Source organism: Pempheris klunzingeri, chromosome 3 (genome assembly GCF_042242105.1).
Source record: "Pempheris klunzingeri isolate RE-2024b chromosome 3, fPemKlu1.hap1, whole genome shotgun sequence".
NCBI classification, from domain to species: domain Eukaryota; kingdom Metazoa; phylum Chordata; class Actinopteri; order Acropomatiformes; family Pempheridae; genus Pempheris; species Pempheris klunzingeri.
In genome coordinates this window covers 16,145,997-16,166,026 of record NC_092014.1, presented here as the reverse complement: position 1 = coordinate 16,166,026, position 20,030 = coordinate 16,145,997, and the positions used below count along the sequence as shown (strand labels likewise).

At 42.6% G+C, this 20,030-nt stretch overlaps 1 protein-coding gene across 8 annotated transcripts in view; it reads left to right on the top strand.

The window, feature by feature from the left end:
- Positions 1-20,030, top strand: part of nfixa (nuclear factor I/Xa) — a 109,454-nt gene that overhangs the window by 22,773 nt on the left and 66,651 nt on the right. For 7 of the 8 annotated variants that reach the window (XM_070856464.1, XM_070856466.1, XM_070856468.1 and 4 more), the window contains one exon: positions 13,152-13,683. In XM_070856464.1, the coding sequence (XP_070712565.1) occupies positions 13,152-13,683 (532 nt within the window). Of the gene's footprint in view, positions 1-12,959; positions 13,684-20,030 lie in introns of all 8 variants that reach the window. The other variant, XM_070856462.1, reaches the window with a different exon arrangement.

The window sequence follows — 20,030 nt, the reverse complement described above, 5'->3', positions numbered from 1 at the left end:
TGAAAGCCCCTCGAACATTTGCTGAAACAATAGCGTTGTTGTATTCAATAATGCAATTTCTCCAGGAACTGGAAAGCTAGCCTAAATAAAGATGAGGCCAAATCCTATTTCGCATCAGATTTTTTTGGGCAGCCTAAGCATTTGAATATTGCCCACAACATTTCCCTATGTTCCCCATCTTCCCTATGTACTATCTAACAGCCCAGATGATACTGTGCAGTCTTCTCTGTGCATGTGAATATAGGTTGTGATGTTTTGCATATAGTGCTATTTCAATTTGGTTGCTAAATCAAAATATATCTATTCAAAGACTTTACTGTTATTTGGAAAACAAAGTATTAATTGAAATGCTTTAAGAGTGTGACCAAATGATGATGATGATGGAAGTGTAAATCCAGAAGTGATCCTAACTGGATGTGGTCAGGGCAAGGGGCAGGCTCTCTCTGGTGCGTGGCAGGCAGTAACTGGAGTGAGGGATTTGCTCATTTTATTATTAGGACCTGTGTGTGTTGTTGATGGAGCAACTCCATCCATGTTGACTCACAGAGAGACAGCGGTGATGGCTACACTGAGCAGGGGTGTCAGGCTTGGCTGATGACTCCAACTCCCTAAACAGCACCGCAAAGGCAAACCCTGCTGGGTGTGTGTCTGTGTGTGTGTGTGTGAGTGTGTGTGTCTCTGTGTGCGTGTATATGAGTTTATGTTTGTGCATGTGAATTTGGGTGGATTTGTGGACCTGTGCGTGCGCAGGCCATACTGCATTTGCATGTGTGTCTACACTGTGTGTGTGTGTGTGCGTGTGTGTGTTTGTGTGTTTCAGTCCTGACAGCCAAGAAGCCTCAGCAGCATCTGACGTGGCAGCTCTTGCTGCTTTCGGTCCAGCTCTCTCCTTCTGGCTCACTTTTCTGTGATACTATCTTTTCATACAATCGCATGTTTATAAATGGAGACTGACTGGTATTTCATACCGGACCAATTTCGTTGAGGTAAAGTCATAAACACAGTACTATTCGCTGCAAAATAAAATATTTATTATGGTTAAGATTTTTTCATTATTTTTACTTTCAGTAAGTCAACAATAAAGCTGATACTGAGTAAATAAGAAAAAGTAAAATAAATAAATATATTTACATATATCTATATCTATATCTATATACACTGTTGCCCATAAAGTTGGAATGATTGTTCAATACCCCCAATTTTGTTAAAGCCTGAATACACAGTTTGCAAAGGTTAATTGTGGTTTAAGTTTCACTGTGATATGTTTGGATGAGTTTGATCAATAAAGTTGAGAAGATATACACTTTATTTATCAAGAATAAATCACATTGTCACAATCATTTCATGAGAAGAGGTAAAAAACATTTTATTCCAACTTTATGGGCAACAGTGTATATATATATATATATATATATATATGGCATGATTCAGTCTGAGGTCAGCAAGGGCACATTTTGTTACAAGTATGAAATACTTCACTTACATGTTATTCAATTTCCCAGCACAATAAAGGGTCAGTACAAAATATTACTTATACCAGATGCAAGCTGTTAGCAGTAGTTATCACTTACAGCATAAAAGCATATACTGTTCTTTTGTTTGAGTTTTGTTTCAATTGAATTTCATACCTGTTGAACTTGAGGAATTAGTATATTGTTTTTAAAATTTTCCAATAATGTGAGAATGAAATACATAGGATTCACTAATATAAATCCAACACTAACCTGATTTGAAGCTTGGATCAGTGATGCAACATTTTTTTTGGATCCCTTCTCCTTTTTCTCTCCCGGGCCTGTTTGTGAAGAGCCTTTTTATCGAGGTGGGTTTCCTCCATTTTATTTCCCTTCTGAGGACATGTACTTATGGCCGTCTGCCTGTGGTACTGTGGTGCTCCTGAGGTCTGTGCGAGGTGGTAGTTTAGGCTGGGGAAGTCAGCGAGCGTGGTCACAGTGAAGATAACTGCACACACACTCTTCCAGAGGCGCCCGTCTGCATCGTGCTTCTGTCTATCCTCCCCTTTCTACATCTTTAAAAAAGGAAAGCGCTGGTTTGAGAGGATAAAAGTTTCAAAATGATTTAGTTGTTGTGTGTGTGTGCACGTGTCCTCAACTGTTTATGTGTGTGTCTGTGCGTGTGGTTGTGGAGGCTCTTTGTTTCTCGCCTCGTATGTGTTTGTGTGTGTCCTCTGTTTCTTCCGGCCTGGCATGGTGCTGGCCCTACAGGGAATGCCACTCAAAATGAGCAGAGCGACCTTTAACCCTCACACTGCCAGCTCAGAGTCGGGCATAACTCGCTGCCATATCAAGAGCCTGTCTGCCTTTAACCCAAACGCTGTCATGTGTAGCAGAGATTAAGAACCAGCTCTCAGGAAGCCGTTTGGAACAGACACCTTTTAACCCTAATGGGATCAGAGTCACATATGAAGCCACTTGGAGCAGCCACCCACTCTTAACCCCTAACACTACCAACTCAGCACAGACAAGGCAGAGTGCACAGGCAAAGGCCCAGCTCATATCATGCCACAGGGAGCGGGCACCGTTTAACCCTCGCAGCGCCAACTCAGCACAGGCAAAACTCCAGCTCACATGATAAGCAGAATTGAATCTGCAAGCTTCAGTGTTCCTGATAGGGAGCTCACTGATGCGGAAATAGGATGCTAATGTAACAGGGTTGGTTTCCCATCTGCAAAGTAGCATGCCCCAAACATTTGCAGTGCTCTAATTGTAAATGATAAATTGTTCTCACCTGAAGTTTTGTTCTCTTTCTTATTGAGAACTCGTTTGTATTTGTTTGAGGCTTTAGGAAGTCACAGATTATAACTCAACACACTTTGAGTGATTTTGTTTTACAATTACTTTAAATGACTAAAAGACTCTGTGGCGATTTGACATGATTCAAAATTGCATAGTAAAAAAAAACACAATAACTAAGAGTAATTCACTAGATTAGACCCGTGTCATGTTTCTATTGTGTCCCCACAAAAAACAGCCATTTCCAGCTTGACAACCATAGCGTTATGAGTTATAACAGTAGCTTTTAAACAGATTTCATAAAGCCAAAGGGATTTCATCTCATACTTCAGTCACCCAGATTGAAATTAATTAGACTTCACCCATCACCCATGAATTTGGAACACTACCTGCCATACTTTTCAAAATGTGAAAAACATGTGAACGTGGCCAAACTCATGTTTAAACCACTGCTCTGCAAGTATTTTGTTTGTATGTTAAGGGAGGTGTTTTTCAGCTCCATTAACACCCTGCTCAGCAATCAAGGAAGCAATCAATCACGCAAAAATAGGAGATAAAGTCACAATGACAGTATGAATAAATGTGCCAACTGGCTTCCAGCAAATTATACAATTAATACAAAATGCTGACAAGCAATACAATGATTTTACAGACCACAGCAGGTAAAAAAACAGTATGGTTTATAGAAGAGATACTTTCCCTTTAAGAGAAGTATCAGGGCATGAGTTGAGGCATGAGTGGCTGCATGTGAGACAGAGAGAGAGAGCAAAAGAGAAGAAGAAGAAGAAGAAGAAGAAGAAGTTGAGGGGGAGGGGGGGGGGTAAAGGGTGTTTCTGCACTTGCCTGTCTGGCAATGGCTGAGGAATGAGTGTACAAGTTTGAGTCTGTGTGAGTCAAGCTCTGTGAGAGAGAGAAAAGAGGGGGAGAGGGAGCTCCACGGTGGAAGGATTAAGGGGGAGCAGAGTGAGAGATGCTAAAAGATGGATAGCAATTGAGATAGAGGGAGCACAGGCAATTGAGTGCGAGGGTGAAGCTGTAAAAAGCAGAGGGAGGGATGGTTGAAGTGCAACAACAATATGGAGTACAGGAAAAGGGAAAACGTGTCAGCGAGAGGGAGGGATCGCAGAGTAAGAGGTGAAGGAAATAAATGAAGGAATGGAGGAGTAGGTGATGGTGGTGGTGGTGGGGGCACAGAGTGAATGTGTGAGTTGGGCTTGTGGTGAAGCATTTGCATAAAGGGTGAGGGCACTCTGCCCGGCTTTTGGGAGAGGTTGGCATCTCGCCTTGCCGACTGGCAGAACGAGGACCAGGGAGGAATAAAAGAATGAGGGGGAGAGAAAGAGTGAGAGAGAAAGTCTCTCAATAGTGCATCTCTTGTGTGAGGAGAAGCAGGCCTTGGCTGTTGGAGCAGGGCATGGAGGGGAGGGGATATCGGGTTTCATTATCTGCTTGATTCCTGCTGTATTTGCTAACCATGAGGTTCAAAGCCCTCTCTGCAGCTGTAGGCAGGGCACGGTAGCCAGTGTGCGCCGCTGGCATGTGCCGACTGGAACACTGTAGGTGTGTGCAGCATGCGCTACGGTTAGGAGTGAGACAGAAAGTGTGAGACAGACGCTCTCCTTCCCTGTATAGTTGAAGCTGCCTCACTCTGCCATCACCCCTCACGCACACACACTCCTCTAGCACCCCTCACACACTCGACATATCACACTGCCTACTTGACCTTATCAGGAATGGCTGCCCTTGTCGAGGGGAAATGCTGCACTCTCAGTTTTATTGCAATGTCCTGTCGGAAAATGCCACACCAACATTACTGTGTGTGTGTGTGCGCGTGCATCCGTGCATTTGCCATGGTGACGCTACAGAAACTGATGTAATGTAAACACACATGGCACAATATGTATTCACTCAGCACACATGTAATCCTATACCGCCCCATATAGCTGCAGCCACATGTTGAAATGGTTTTATTAAATCATTGTTTGCAACGTGCAGCGCCAGAATCCCCTAATTTAGTTTGAAATCTATAATGTTGCCCAGTTTTATTTATATCACGATAACATCATCTCTAAGAGAAACATTCTGTCTAATTGATGTTGCTGTTATCAAGATTAACATTCAGTTTTGCATTATAAGCAGTAAATGTATAATGTTTCACACAGCCCTCTTTGCAGTCCCCGCAGTACAGTCTGATGTGTTCACCAAATTCAAGCCAGATATATTTATAACAAAAGAACGTCACTAAATGTATTTTCAAGCTGTCCAAATTGACTTCCAGCATTTTCAGAATATGAACAGGGAATATAACTCACTCGTGGGGTTAAAGTTATGTTTATAATTAACTGTATAGGATGACGTTTATGCAGATGGGCCAGACTCATAGAAAACCCACACAAACCTCAAGAAAATCCTGGCTGAATACATTTTGGAGACTTAAAAATATCACGAAGAGCCCTTGATCTTATCTTTGATGTGCTTACATTTGAGGCTGAAACAGTCTGCCCAGACAAATCCGTCGCACAAACGTGAAAGCATATTTGAGTATAAAATTACCCAGGTCTGCAGTCCTGTCAGAAGCCTCAGCTTGCTATCAGTCCTTGTGTCTCTGGAGCTGTTTAAAGTTCGTTCGCTCTGTCTTTCCCTCTCAGCCTCATGCCACAAATGGCTTCCAGACTTTCACACATAGTAATGCTTCAGTGTGTAAACAGGCGTAATTACAAACGATGCACAGACACACTTTTAACATCAATCTGTGCCGATGGGAGAAAGAGAGCAGAAAGAGGGGAAGTTTTTTTCCTCTTCCAGGGAGTAGAATGGATGAAAAGGTTTTGAGCTGGATGGAAATTGAAGCACTGGCAGTGATGAAGTTAAGGAGGAAATTTTTAAGAAGAATAATGTGGGTCTGTGTGTGAGTGTTTGTGTGTGGGCCTGAATAAGTGAATAAGTGAATGAAAGGAGAAGAAAAAAAAAGTACGCATTTTTTCTATTTCATTAGAGTTTCCAAGGAAATAGTAGTTTATGTCAACTTGTCCATAATTATTTTATATCCCTGAGGCTTGTGAGGTTACTAACTCATCACCTCTTAATGGCAGGGTGTTACTCACCACTGGTCAGGCCTGCACACCTTACTTTTCCTGCACTCCTCATAGGAACAAAATATGGAAACTTCACTCAACCTGAAGAAACTTTATTTTCCCTCCACTTTCTTTTTCTGTGGCCTGAAATGGCTTCGTGCCTGCTCTGGCTAAAAATGGTCTGTTTTTATGTAAAGTTTAGAGGAGTGTGGCAGGTTTTGAAATAAACATTTTATTTACATATAAAGCACAAACAGCCCAAGAAACTTTAACCCAAATTATTCTGGTCCATCTCAAGTAATCAGAGCGCACACACGCACACGCACACGCACACACACACACACACACACACAAAAGGAAAATAGCTCAGATCTCTCACAGTCTTTCCCTTACATCACCACAGTACTTGTCAATATGTGATTTCACACAGCAGATGTCAAAGTTGAATTCCAGTCGTGACACATCCTGAAACGATGTAACCTTCATGTGCTTTCTGCAAGTGTGTGTGTGTGTGTGTGTGTGTGTGTGTTATCATCTTATCATCTTGAATGGAGTTTTTTTTTTTTTTTTTTTAAAAAAAAGCAAACTTGTCTGTGAGGCAGTTAATCAAATTCATTTCATCAGACAAATGTGGTTTTCAGTAACATGCCTGTAGCATTCTTTTAAAATTAGAAGTAAGTTTAGATTTTGTCTCCATAATTACATTTTAAGAATAAATGTCATTGAATAAAATGCTGATATAGCAAAAAGGCTAATTTGCTCCTGGGTTTCAGCAAATATGAATAAAACTATTATTATTATTATTATTGCACATTATATAGATATATGTATGTTTATAAATTAAGTACAATTCACGAACATTTATTTAAACCAGGAACCAGCTATTTAAAATGACTGAATAAAATGTTCTGGATTTTCAAATTAAACTGCAAAAATGAAAAGGTTCATCACATTTATGCGAATGTAGAATTTTAGTTCAATAATCTCCCATTGTTTAAAACACAATTCAATTATTTGCATTTTCAGGATATCAAAGTTCATTAATTCAGGTTAGCAATTGTTTAAATGTTTTACAATGTATTCTAATTTTAATTTGTGAAAAATTGTAATTTTTAAACCAACTAGTTTGAACTTCAAACCAACATTTTTAAGGGATTTGGATCATTTGGCTCATATTGGTGGCAACAATACAGTAATGTAAAAGGCCTGTAGTATGATATCAATAGGAAATATGAACAACTGGATTTATTTTTACTGTGCCTTGATTTATTACATCTACATTGTTCATTTTTTAATATCACATTTTGTGTTTTGCTAAAATCGCAATTTATCTAAAAAGAAGAGGATATGATAAGTGACATTCATGTTGTTCATGTAATGGCAAAGGCTGAAACCCTCGTTTCTGCAGCTCAAATATAAATAATTCGTGTCTTAGCCGTCCGCACCCTGCAGGATGTGGCGTCAAACAAACTGATCTTTCTTCCCACACGTCTTATGCAGGTGTGAGTCCTTTGGCATTTATTTACATAACTATCATCACACTAATGGATCTCAGGTAATTATTAGAGCTGTTGACAACACTGTGGGAACAAGGCCCAAGTCACAGTTGTTAAAATAATTTGCTTGCACATACATTCACCACACGGGAACTAATAATCCGTTTTAAATTTACATAAAAGTGATACAAAGCCATTTAAAGAAACACCACCAAGTAGGCTATATTAATTAAAGTGCAATCACTGAAGGAGGAAAGCTGCACGAACGCTTTTGTGCAAATATGACTTATTTGTTGAGTCTGGTGTTTTTTTTTTCCTCCATGGCTGGGGTCTCACTTCAAAATGTTTTTTATTTTGTTTAGTAGCTCTGTTGCTGCACGTCCACGCACTTTAAATCCCAGTTCGACTTTTAAGATTAATTTTGACCCTTTTTGTTCAACGTAGGCCGCGCGTGGGAGGAGACGGTGAGCAAAACTCAGGGTCAGTCTCCTCTGAACGAAGATGGAGAGCTCGTATCTGAACGTCTCTGGTACTCAGAGCGGGTTTACTGTCAAAGATGAGACAGTTTGTGTATTTTAACGAACGTAAATTACAAAGAGTTACTTTGAAGGAGACGGACGGAGATAAACAACAACCGTCCGCCGAGGTTAACGGAGAGAAAGAGCCGTGGTGAGCCCACATTAATGCTACACCGGTGGAGGGAGGGGGTGAGCATAATTTTCCGGTGAACACGGTGACAAAGGTATGTTCCTTTTTCCCAAGGTGAGGGGATTAAATGTATGTTACTGTACCAAAAGTTCAGGCGGCTGAAGGACAGGCCATGCGGAAGGGCTTTAGTGTTCAGTGCTCCTCTGGTACAACACGGGTAACTTCCTCATGTAGGCTTTATTTACTGCTAATTTGATAGTAGTTAAATAATAAAAATAGGCACTTTTCAACGACAGGACCCACCGTGTGCTCACAACCTGAATTTGCTGCCATTTATCTTATTCATTGTCAGGCCTCATTTTACAGCCACTGCAGTGTGTTTCTCACTGATGGACACTGAGGATGTTCAGTCAGCCTTGCACACGTGACAGCAGGGTGTAATGGGTGAATTTGCCCTGAGCACTGTTTCTAAGTCCTTATCTCTGTTTTTCTTTTTGTTTAACACCACCAAATATTGAATACAACAATTTAAATTTGTGCGTTTTCCTTTGTCTTGTGTCGTTGGCGGCGGCTCCAAGTTTGGCCTTGTTAATAAAACCTGAGTTGTACCCTGTCAGGGCAGGAGGGGAGATTGTCCTGCCCAGCCTGGCGAACAAAGGTCGCCGTTTTCTGAAAGACAGAGCATGGCATGCAGAGATAAGATGAGCTCTCGCTCAAATTATTGCAGAGCAGATACCTAAAGAGCCCGGTGGCCGAGGCCCGAAGAACTGCCACCCTCCGTTCTGCCCCGGAGAATTCTGGGCAAACAGGAGAAACTTCTCTAATGAGCTGAGGGAAATGTGTGTTTGAAAATGTCACACACCAAAAAAACCTGACACATTAAATATTACGGTGCCACACAGACTCATTTCTTGGCCAAAATCATAAAAGATTTTGCTTTAGCTGCAACTTGTGCACAGACCTCAAAGCTTGTGTAATACTGTTGTGTGTAATTTTTGTGTTTGGTCCAGTTTATGATCATAATAGTCCTGGCAGTGGATTTAACTAAGTGAAAAAAGGTTTTGTTTTTTTTTAAAAAAAAAGATTACATGTTTCATACAAATAGTATTTGCTCAATAATATGGATTAATTTGTAGTCTCATAAAAGATGCCTGTCAGTTTTTAATCCTCTTTTTGTTACATAAAGAGTTAATAAGAGTGATGTTGCTGAAAAAATGTTGCAGGGCTGGAAATACAAAAGCAAATGTGTTGCTAGTTTGAATGGACAAAGGAGAGGTTTGAATTTCCCTGATAGTAATCTTGGTTATTATCATTTTTCCTGTCAGTAATGGCATGATGATATTACAGGAAGTGACAGCAATACTTGGCACATATCACTCCTTTTTCTTTGTCTGTGGCCCATTCATCAAAAGTCTAGATCCCCTCAGTCTTTTCAAATAAGTGACAAACACACCTCCGTCATTATTCTTCAAAAACAAAAACAAACACACACATCCTCTTTAATTCCATCTCCTCATGTTCCATTTTTTTTTTTTTTTTTTTTACAGCCTCCGCCATCTTCTCTCATTCCCACATTTTTCACGTGTTCAGTGTGGCTGTGTGAGGCAGGCGTATGTTAGCACGAACAATCGGCACCCGGCCCGGCTCGGCCTGGTCCAGATGGGGTCTGCCCCCTCCCAGCAGTAGTAGTGATGAGCCAGGCAGCCAGCTAGCCAGCTAGCTACCCACCCGGGTAGCCAACCAGTCATTCACCCAGCCAGTCGTGTAGCCTCTCAGCCAACTTAACAGCCAGCTCGCCAGCCAGTCAGTCGACCAGCCAGTCATCCAGGCTGCGGCTCCTCTGTCAGACACTGAAAGGGGGAGCAGGCCAGGCTAAATCTGATGGTCCTGGGAGCCAACCAGAGGACTTTGGCCTTTTGTAGGGCGTTCACACAGACAGCCTGTCCTGTTGCACAGCAGGGGGCTTCAACCCACAATCAAATGGCCGGGCCCTCAACTTTGCCACATGACAAGTTAGCTTTTTGTGGCTGCCCACTGCCGAGATTCCGGTTTTGACAATGTCTCTATAATTCCTCTGAGCCTCGTGGACTAATTCATGTAATTTGGACAGCATAAATGAGCAAATGTGCTCCTTTTTTTGTCATTTGGAAGAATGACGTTTAAATACACTTCTAATGAGAGGAGTGATCCATAAGTATACGGTTTTCATTTATATATCAGAATCTATTGAACTGATCCTTGGTGAGAGCCTTTGTCTCTCGGATATTGCACCCATGGTGCAATGGGCACAGCTTGTCCCTCTGAGGTCATGTGGGTCAGCCAATGAGGGGACACAACGTGCTTGCCAGGGCGGCCATACAGCCTTGTGCTGCCTCACTTTCTGCTGCTGTTCAATCTCAATCATGTGTCATTGTGTTCTTCACAATCCAACACGATGGAAATGTGGGCAATTTAGTGGCCGCAGTAGGAAACTATAATTCTTCTCGCTGTTACAGAGACCAGCGTATCTGAATCTGGAAGCATTAGACTAAAGCTTTATGAATTACAGGGAAGCGGTATAGTCTGTTTTAGACAGTTTTAATATCCGCTTGCCTTAGTAAACAGCTTAACACGCATAGGCTAACATGAAGCTGTCCACCACAGCATTTTCAGCCGTCATTGTCCACTGAATCCTGTCTCTCACCCACAAATGGGATTGCTCTCTAATTTGGTAACAGAAACTTTTAATGTGTTTCTGTGTGTGTCCTGTTGGGGCTTATAAAGTGGACTAATAAAAAAAAAAAAAAAAAAAAAAAGGGGAGGGAGTGAACGGGCCAGTTTGGATGTGAGAGTGCATTTTGAAACAGGAGAGCATGTTTTTGGATGGTATTTTTTGTTGGGGGGGGGGGGGGGGGGGTAACGGGCATTTTCTTCCCCCTCCTCTCTTTGTTTGTGTGGTAAATCCAGGAGCAGCTGCTGGTCTCAGGGTCTAGTGGGATTTTGGGCCTGTGTTTTCTCATGCCATCCCATGCCAAGGTGGTGTAACGCGAGCAGAGAGGGAGAGGGAGAGGGAGAGAGAGGGGTGTTTCTGGAGGGGGGGTTAGGAGTGAGCGGGGGGCGAGGAGGAGGGTGGGGGTGGGGGGTGCAGTTGGAGAGCGAGCTGGTTTGTTGGGATGGCTGTGACCACGCTGGTGACGAAGGCGATGGAGGCGTGGGGGAGGGGGGTTTAGAAGGCGGGTGCTGTCTGGATTGGACGCATGTAAAATTAATATCCTCTGGACTTTGCCTTTGCACTAGATTGGAACTTGTCTATTTGGCTAATGACGTGCCTTCTGCCTGCACCACACACAGTCCTCGTCTCTCCCCCTCCCTCTCTCTCTCTCTTTTCGCTCTCTCTCTCTCTCTCTCTCTCTCCACTACCAGCCACCAACCATCCACCCCCCACATCTCTGCTTCTCCCTCTGCCATCTCTCTCTTCCCTCCCTTTCAGCGCTGGGAGCGTGCGTATTGGCTGGGCTGTTTGAGACTCGGTGCCAAATAGGTGGGCCCTCTGCATGTTGGCACAGACTCAGTCAATGGTTAGAGAAGGAAAGTGGAGAGGAAGAGAGAAAGAGAGACAGAGTTGGAGAGAAAGAGGGGGAAAAAAGAAGCTGCACTCGGGTTTGCCAGCGGTCGTGCACACTCTTCCAACATTGATTCGGTCCTCTTGTTTTGTTTTTTTTTTTTTCCTCTTCTTCTCCTCCGTCCGCACCCCCCTTGTCCAGCTCTCTCTCTCTCCCTCTCCGTGAGTCTTATGCAGATCCTAGAGAATTGAACCAATAGCACGCGCCGCTTTGCCAAGCATTTTTTTTGTTGCTTTTTCATCAAGATATTTTTTTCCTACATATTTTTGCAAACAAACAAAGAGGCTTGTCTAAGTTTTTGACAATTTTATCCTTTTTTTGCAGCAATATCTGTTTTATTTTGTTCGAGCTCGTCCAGCTCTTTTTTTTTAATCCTTTTAGACAGAGAGATTGCTGAACTTCTCTACACTCTCCTTCTGTTGTGCTCTTGAACAGCACCCCTCCTACAGCTCCTGCTACAGTACCTCCTGTGTTCCTGTGCTGGTATTACACTGCGCCCCCTTGGCCTGTCTCCTCTTTCTCAGCTTTTTTCCCCCCTGCTGCTTTTATTGGACAGTTTCTCAGCTTCTCTTTTTGCTTATTTTTTTTCCTCAGTCTTTTGTTTTCTAATATACGCAGCTTTGCTCGAGCACCTTTTGACTCAGCAAGCCAGTTACTGTCCTGGTGGCGCATTTTAAGTTTCTTTGCAATCGGCGGGGTGAATTTATGATGAGAGAGCAAAATGGTAACTACCATGTTATTACTAACTTATTGTATTCACATATGTTTTGTGATAACGACTGTTATTAGATAATTTTGAGTGCGGACACAGCTATGTTGTTTATGGGCAGATATTTTTTTGTTTAATTTAAATAATTTGCTATGTTAGTTCACTCAAATTATTTCATGATTGTATGCATTATATATTAGTTACTATTGTCAGTTTTCATAATGTTTTATAAATACTTAAAGTTTTCATATTTTTCTCCAGATGTAGATATAAAATGTTTATTAGAATTAATAATGTTTTCTAGAATTGATACTGTTTTTGTTGTAGTTTTGTTATTAGTAAATGCAAGTCAGGCAATGTTTCCATTCTAACGAACACATTTACATGTGTTAATTTAATTAGGCAGTCACCTAAATGTTTACACTAATATTTTTTGAAGAAAACCCTCACAATAGACACTTAATTTTCCCTTTCCATCTCTTTCCCTTCAATCTTTCAGTATTTGCTTGTTCAGTGTTTTGTTAAGTGTGTCCTTCAATGTGATGTGTCTGTGTTAGGTGTTAGGTGGAGAGTGTAAAGCATCTCTCTCTCTCTCTCTCTCTGTCTCTCTCTCTCTGTCTCTCTCTCTCTCTCTCTCTCTCTCGTTGCCTCTCGCTCATTCTCTCCCTCCGCTCTCACAGAGCAGGCGCTGCTCCTTCATGCTGCGTGCCGGTGCTAACTGCCTCTCTTCTCTCTTCCCTTCCTCACCCCCACTCCCTCTCTCCCCATCCTTCTCTCCCCCATTCTCCCCTTCTCTCTCCACTGCCTCCTCCTGCTTCCCCCCCTCCTCCCTCTCCTCCTCCACCCTCCCCCCATCCTCCTCCCTCATCCAGGATGAATTCCACCCCTTCATCGAGGCCCTGCTGCCCCATGTCCGCGCCTTCGCCTACACCTGGTTCAACCTGCAGGCCCGCAAGCGCAAATACTTCAAGAAGCATGAGAAGCGCATGTCCAAGGAGGAAGAGCGCGCAGTGAAGGATGAGCTGTTGGGGGAGAAGCCAGAGATCAAGCAGAAGTGGGCCTCGCGCCTGCTGGCCAAGCTCCGCAAGGACATCCGGCCTGAGTTCCGTGAGGACTTTGTGCTCACCATCACGGGGAAAAAGCCCCCCTGCTGCGTGCTGTCCAACCCCGACCAGAAGGGCAAGATCCGTCGCATCGATTGCCTGCGCCAGGCTGACAAGGTGTGGCGGCTGGACCTGGTGATGGTCATCCTGTTCAAGGGCAGCCCCCTGGAGAGCACGGACGGGGAGCGGCTGGTCAAGTCGCCACAGTGCACCAACCCTGGCCTGTGTGTCCAGCCACACCACATCGGAGTGTCCGTCAAGGAGCTGGACCTCTACCTGGCCTACTTCGTCCACACGCCAGGTATGTGGCCAACTGGACCCTAGACACTGATAGGGAGGGATGCCAACACACTCGTCATACATGTCTGTGGGCATGTACATATAGATGTACACACACATTTGCATAATCACACACGTGTGCACACACCGAAACACTTGCTTGTTTGACACATAATTAAACAGAGAGGGAACAACAGAAATAAAAATACATGAAGAGAATCCTAAGTTAGATAAGTTTCAGAAACGCACTAAAAATGTGTTTCAAATGTAGGAGATAATTAAGTTACAATTAAGATAATTATATGAAAACTGTGAATGCAGAAAAGTTTTTATTTAGCAATAGTTAGCTAGATAAATAAAGCAAACATTTAGCTCTGAGGACCAACATGAAAATACCTTCTTGCTTTTGTTCTCTTAGCAAACAGCACATTTTTGTATTTTTTCTTCTGTTTCTTGGTGTTTGTTTACATGACAACAGAATATCAACAGTAATAAAAAGAATATGTGAGTGTGTGTCAAAGGCATTTCGCCAGCGTGGTCTGGCAAGTACGTGTTCATTTTTCTGAGTGCGGCTTCATATGAGCATGTATTTTGTGTTTTTTATAGGAAGGAATTTGTGTGTGTGTGTGTGTGTTTTATGAGATGATCACCACTGTCAAACAGTGTGTGTTTTTGTGTAATGAGTGAGAGTCGCTGTTTATAAAATCGTACTCAGTCTGTTGAAGTGTATGTGCCACGATAAGGCCATTGTAGCTAGGGATCGTCATTTGGCCACAGCCCAGATTGTGTGCGTGTGTGTGAGAGAGAGGGAGCGCAGAGCCGCGAGTCTCCTGCTCTCAGGCCGCAGGCTGCTGCCGCCTTCACCGTCTGCCTGAACGCTAGCACCACGTTGGACCTGGCTGCCAAACACACACTCACACACAAAACGGCAGTGCTCACAGACAGCCAGTACTATTGCAGCCACCTTCACACCCATACACACACATACAAACACAGCTAAATAAAGACACACACATTTGATTTTTAAAAAAAAAAAAAGAAAAGAAAAACAACTCTGTCATCTTTGTAGCGCACTTTCACACATAGAGCCAAACACGGTTTTAGTCACGATTGCGTACACACACCCACACAGCATGCACTCTCGGCCAAGGACTATCATAGATACAGTTTGATACAGCCAAACATTGTTGTATCTCAGCCACCATCATGGATACACACACTCACACGGCCAAACATCGCTGTAGCCTCCAGTGCGCGTACTCTGCACACACAGCCAAAACACTGGCTGTGTTGTAGTTTTTCCTCCACATTGCAAAAAACACCATCACAGCAACCACACGCGCATGCACACATGAAACACATTTCACAGCCAAATCCTCCAAATACACACTACTTCACCATTTGCTGGCTACATATACATACGCTCATGACCTAATATTATCTCAGCTGGAATTTTCTGGTAATTTCAAACAGTGACTTAACCAGCGTCACACACACACACAGGCAGATAATATACATACAGCGTACCCCAGTCACTGCCCAAATACACACATCCACTCTCTGCCTAGGCAAAACTCTTATGGTAGCCGCTAATATGAGTGTAGCCAAATGCTATCACAGCCGTCTCTCTCTCTCTCTGCATCTCTCTCTCTCTCTCTGACACACACACACAAAATCTTAGTCCGGGCCAAACACCTCGCACGGCCCGAGCCAAACCCTGGCAGCAGCTCCAGCTTCACTCTGTTGGTCTGTCTGTGGCAGTGATAAACCGGAGGTAGCAGGCAGTCCTAAAGTTGACTGAGGAAGTCTGTCTGTTATTTGTTTTTTTTTTCAGATAAACTGTCTTTCAAATATGATCGTTTGATGTAAGATTATTGACATTTTTGACTGACTTTGTTATTGCACTTTAACTGAGACAATGCTGCAAAAAAACGTTTTTATAACGACTTATTGTGGATTTTGGGTCATTGAGTCGTGTTTTGGGATTTAGTAACATATCTGCAGAGCCTGGTTTTGCTCACACAATTTAAAACACAATTTTTCATGCAAATTATTCTCTAAGATTACATTATATATAGTATTATGTTTGTGTAATATATGTTCAGGAAAATAAATATAAATAAATTAAACACCAAGTCTAGAAAAATTTTGTATTTGCCATTGAATTTTTAGTCTCGGAAAGGAAATTATTATGAAAGTGTTAGGTATCTTAATCTACGTTAAGTTTATTTACCAAATTTTTAAAACTTACTGAGAAGGAAAAATGGTTCTCTTATTATGCTGGATGCAGAAACAAAATTCAGCACTTAACAGCTATAAATATTGTATCTGTTTTGCAATATACTACTATAAGTGACAAGACTGGTGGCTACACATCATTATGTTGACATTTTTATGTAAATGATTGAGGGAGGATTGCGCAGTAAAAAGTGAAAGAATATTGAAATATTGTGTTTTCATTTTTTTACGTATACTGTGAAACTACAAAAACAAACTACAGATGCCTCGTGATTAATTTTCTCGACAGGTTCTGGTGTCGTTGGCTGTCCAGTTTTCACTTTGTTGTTTCACACTCGGCGCTACAGCACTTTGGTTTACAGCAGTACAGTAAAACACATGGCTGCTTGGAGGGGCTGCCCAGTGCGCTGCCCATTCATAATGTAGACTTACTGTGTGCGCGCTCTTATCTAATCTGGTTAACACAGTGTGCCTCAGCACTTTTATCTGTCTCCAAAGAGCCCGTGCTCAGTTCAAGTCCTGGTTGGAGAGACACTTTGGGGGTTGTGGACGGATAGAGAGGGGCACAAAGGGACAGACAAAGGGCAAACCGCTGTTGTGCAAACCTGTTACAAGGTCGCCACTACTACCACTTGCCTCTCATTTACTTTTAAGTTGTAAATATGTGTGAGCAAACGGGCATAAAGGCCTGCATTTATCTGTCACGCTTATCTGTTACAGTGATGTGCGGTTGCGGGTTTTTTTGCCTCAGTCGGGCAGTGAATGACAAGATGTTGTCATTGTTTGTTTTTGTTTGGTTTGCGTTTTGTCGGTCTTTAGCATCCCTGTCTTCCTCTCTCCTCTTTGATCCCGTGCACACTTTTGTTTTGTCTCCTTAAACATCGCCCTCATTGTTGCTCTCACAGAGGTAAAGCCTCTGCTGATCTCTTTTGTTTATATTGTAGGAGACAGAGAGAGAGAGAGAGGGAGAGAGAGCGCGTTGGAAAGGAGAAGAGGCTGCGATAGTGATTGTTCTGTTTGGCAGCGCCCGAGCCCCGTTGGTGTGGGAAGAAGAGAAAGACGTCTTGTGTTTTGTTTATGACAGAGTGGCAAAAGCTGCCACGGGGAATCTCTGGGCTTGCCGTCAGGCTTTCTCAGGCTGTTCTGCAGCCAGCCAGCCTTTGAGATCCTCTCTGTTACGGAGCATAACACACTGCAGCCGTAACAGAACAAACCACGCTGCCACAATTCACAACCCTCTCCTCTGTTTTTCAGGCACCTCAGATAAAGAGCAACAAACCAGACAGAGTAGCGCGTCTTTGAACATTGTAACTGAAATGCTGGCAGAGTGGTTGTGGTGCAGCACAGTGAGTCATGCATTATTTCTAGTGTTTTATTAACAGTGAGTGACTGGTATCATAATGGAGATATTGAGTGACTGGTATTATAATGGAGATGGTTGCCTTTGGCCTGGAAGAGCCAAAGGTCTGCCAGAGCCCCACACACTGGCAAGGTCTCTGATGTCCCATGAATGAAGTGTGTTGGATAGGCTTAGTTTACAGTAATAGTTTAGTTTACTACCGCATATGTGGTGTCCACTTGTGCACCATCTGAGGAGAAATCATTTAGCTGCTTCTCATATTGCTCAGCTGATTTTGATTCATAACCTTTGTGCTTTTTCATCTTAAACTCAGCACATTTCTGATTAATTCAAGGTTGGAAAAATAGAGGATTAAAAAAAACAACCATTTGTGAGGTCCAAAGTTAGCTCAGTGCAATTACTCATATTCTGGACCTCGTTCTCACTGCTTTCCTTTTTTTAGAAAAAAAAAAACAAAGAAAAAACTTTCTTTCTTTTGTACGCCATAAGTGTGATCATGAAAAGATGTTTCAAATGTGTTTCCAATCAAAAGTACAGTACAGGAAATTTGCAGTCACTCTGAGGGAGGTGTGAAATGTGCTCGCCGTGCCATTTCTGCCATGACCGCTCCACGCTCCACGCTCTGCAGTGCCAGATCCCGCCTCCCTCTTGCTATAGCAATAGTAATGCCTTGGACAGTGCTGTGAGAAAGCCCAGAGAAATTCTAGCACTGCGGCCAGCCCCCCAGTCAACTCACTGACCACAGGAAGGATTCACAAGCAAAAGCCCCACTTGTGTTCATCACTGAGGGAAAACTCCTTGAGTATTGAGATTTATGGGGGAGGAAAGAACTGAAATGTGGGAGAAAGACTCGGGGGGAAAGTAGGAAGAGGAGAGAAACAGAGAAAAAGAGAGGCATCTTGACAGTCATGGCTGAACGGCTCGCAAAGTGTTAAAAGTTGTCGGACACTCTGATGGATTACACAGGTTCCCACTGCTCTGTAGCTCAGTATTTCTTTCTTTCCTGTGCAAATAATCTGTTGTTAATTACTTCCTGGATCTCTTCTCCGGATCCCATGACATCACAAGGGTTGAGTGGACTGTCCTTGTGTGGAAGTGTTTTTGTTTGTGTCTATGTGTGTGCACAGCTCAGGATGACCCTCAGCAGTGAAGTAACCATTGAGTTTTGATTAAATGAAATCTCGACACCGAGGGAGTCGGTCAGGTCTGAGGCTTTGGTATTGTTTGCGGTGGGAACAGGGCCCACGGCGGCTAAGAAAAGCTCTCCACATGCAGAGCGGCTTTGGCATCAGTGAATGTTTCGCTGACGGCTCTCATTTAGCCGGGCCCGCGTCTTCTTTTTCACGTCTCTATCTATCTGTCTGGCGTCAGGGGTACGTCGAGGTGGCTGCATATCAAATCTGAAGGGTTAATGTAGAGGGAGAGCCCCGTCACATTAGAGAGACAGAGTGAGAGGGAGTCTTCTCACACTATTCTTGGCTTCAGAAAAAAGTCTGTGTATTTGGATAGCTAATGGTATCGGGCTAGCCAAAGCCCTGTTGTGTGCTCATTCGCTCCAAAACATGCATGCACACACACACAGACGCAAGGCTAACATTGGGGTGTCACAGACGTACACAGATTGGTCCAAAACCGCAGGGTCTGCATTTATCTCATGAGACCATGATGACACAAGCAGACTCGAGGGAAAATAAAAAAAAAAAAACATGAGAAAGGCGAGTCAAAGACAATGTTGTTATGTTTGGTCTCCCATTAAATTGACCAGCGAAACTGGCATGCTCCGTGATACGGTGCCTTTGTCCCAGAAACAGCTCCCTGTTTTTTTTTGGTTTTTACATAACGATCATAAGCCTCAGTTTCTTTGGCTCTGCCTGACTCGGGAGAGAGTAAAACCCCTGAAAATTTCTCGTCTACCCGCATCTGTTTTCTTTTGTTTAGCGTTGGGAGATATGAGGTAAACAGATTATTCCAGTGGAATCAGGAGGCCATCATCGTGGTGGAACCGACAAATGAGGCAGCGTGTGCTATTTGGCTCTTTTTATTAGTTTTTCCTGATCCCCTCTTTCTTTTTGAATGAACTCAGCTATCAGATTTGTCCTGTTTCTGAGTAGAAGTGCACCACTGTACGGGCAACACAGGTAGAAAAGCAGAAGATTTGACACGCACATTTTTCAGCTTTGTGTTCTGCGGTTCTTCATGATGAAAGACAGAAATCTTATCCCAGTGTCAAATTAAGTATTGCACATGCTTTCTTTATTACTAATGGTGCAAACCTTTTCTCCTTTGTGGTATTCCACTTCAATACCGCTTGTATCATTTTGAATTACAACTACCTTTTATGTGTAGTAATTTACATTTCCACAAAATGAAAGGTCTATTAATCAGTGTCAGATAGAAAGTTTCCAAATGCTTTTTTTATCTATATGAAAAATTGTCCAAAAAAACCCCAAATATATTCTGGAAATCAAAATAGATTTATCTTATCACAATATCATATTATCATTATTAATATTACTAAAAGAATGCATGTGATCTATTTATATCAATACTTTGCAATCTTTAATTTTGTTCAAAGGAAAAAGGGGTGTTTTTACACACTGCTCAACCCAGTCTAATACCTAATGTTGGGGTTTAATTACACATTAAAACACATTAACGATTGTCAAATAAAAATGGGTGTAGGCTAAGCTCAGCACGCAATGATAAAAACTGCATTCTTTACTTGAGCTGAGTGGGCTTTTTAATGTTTTTTATTTGGAAAAAAAACAAGA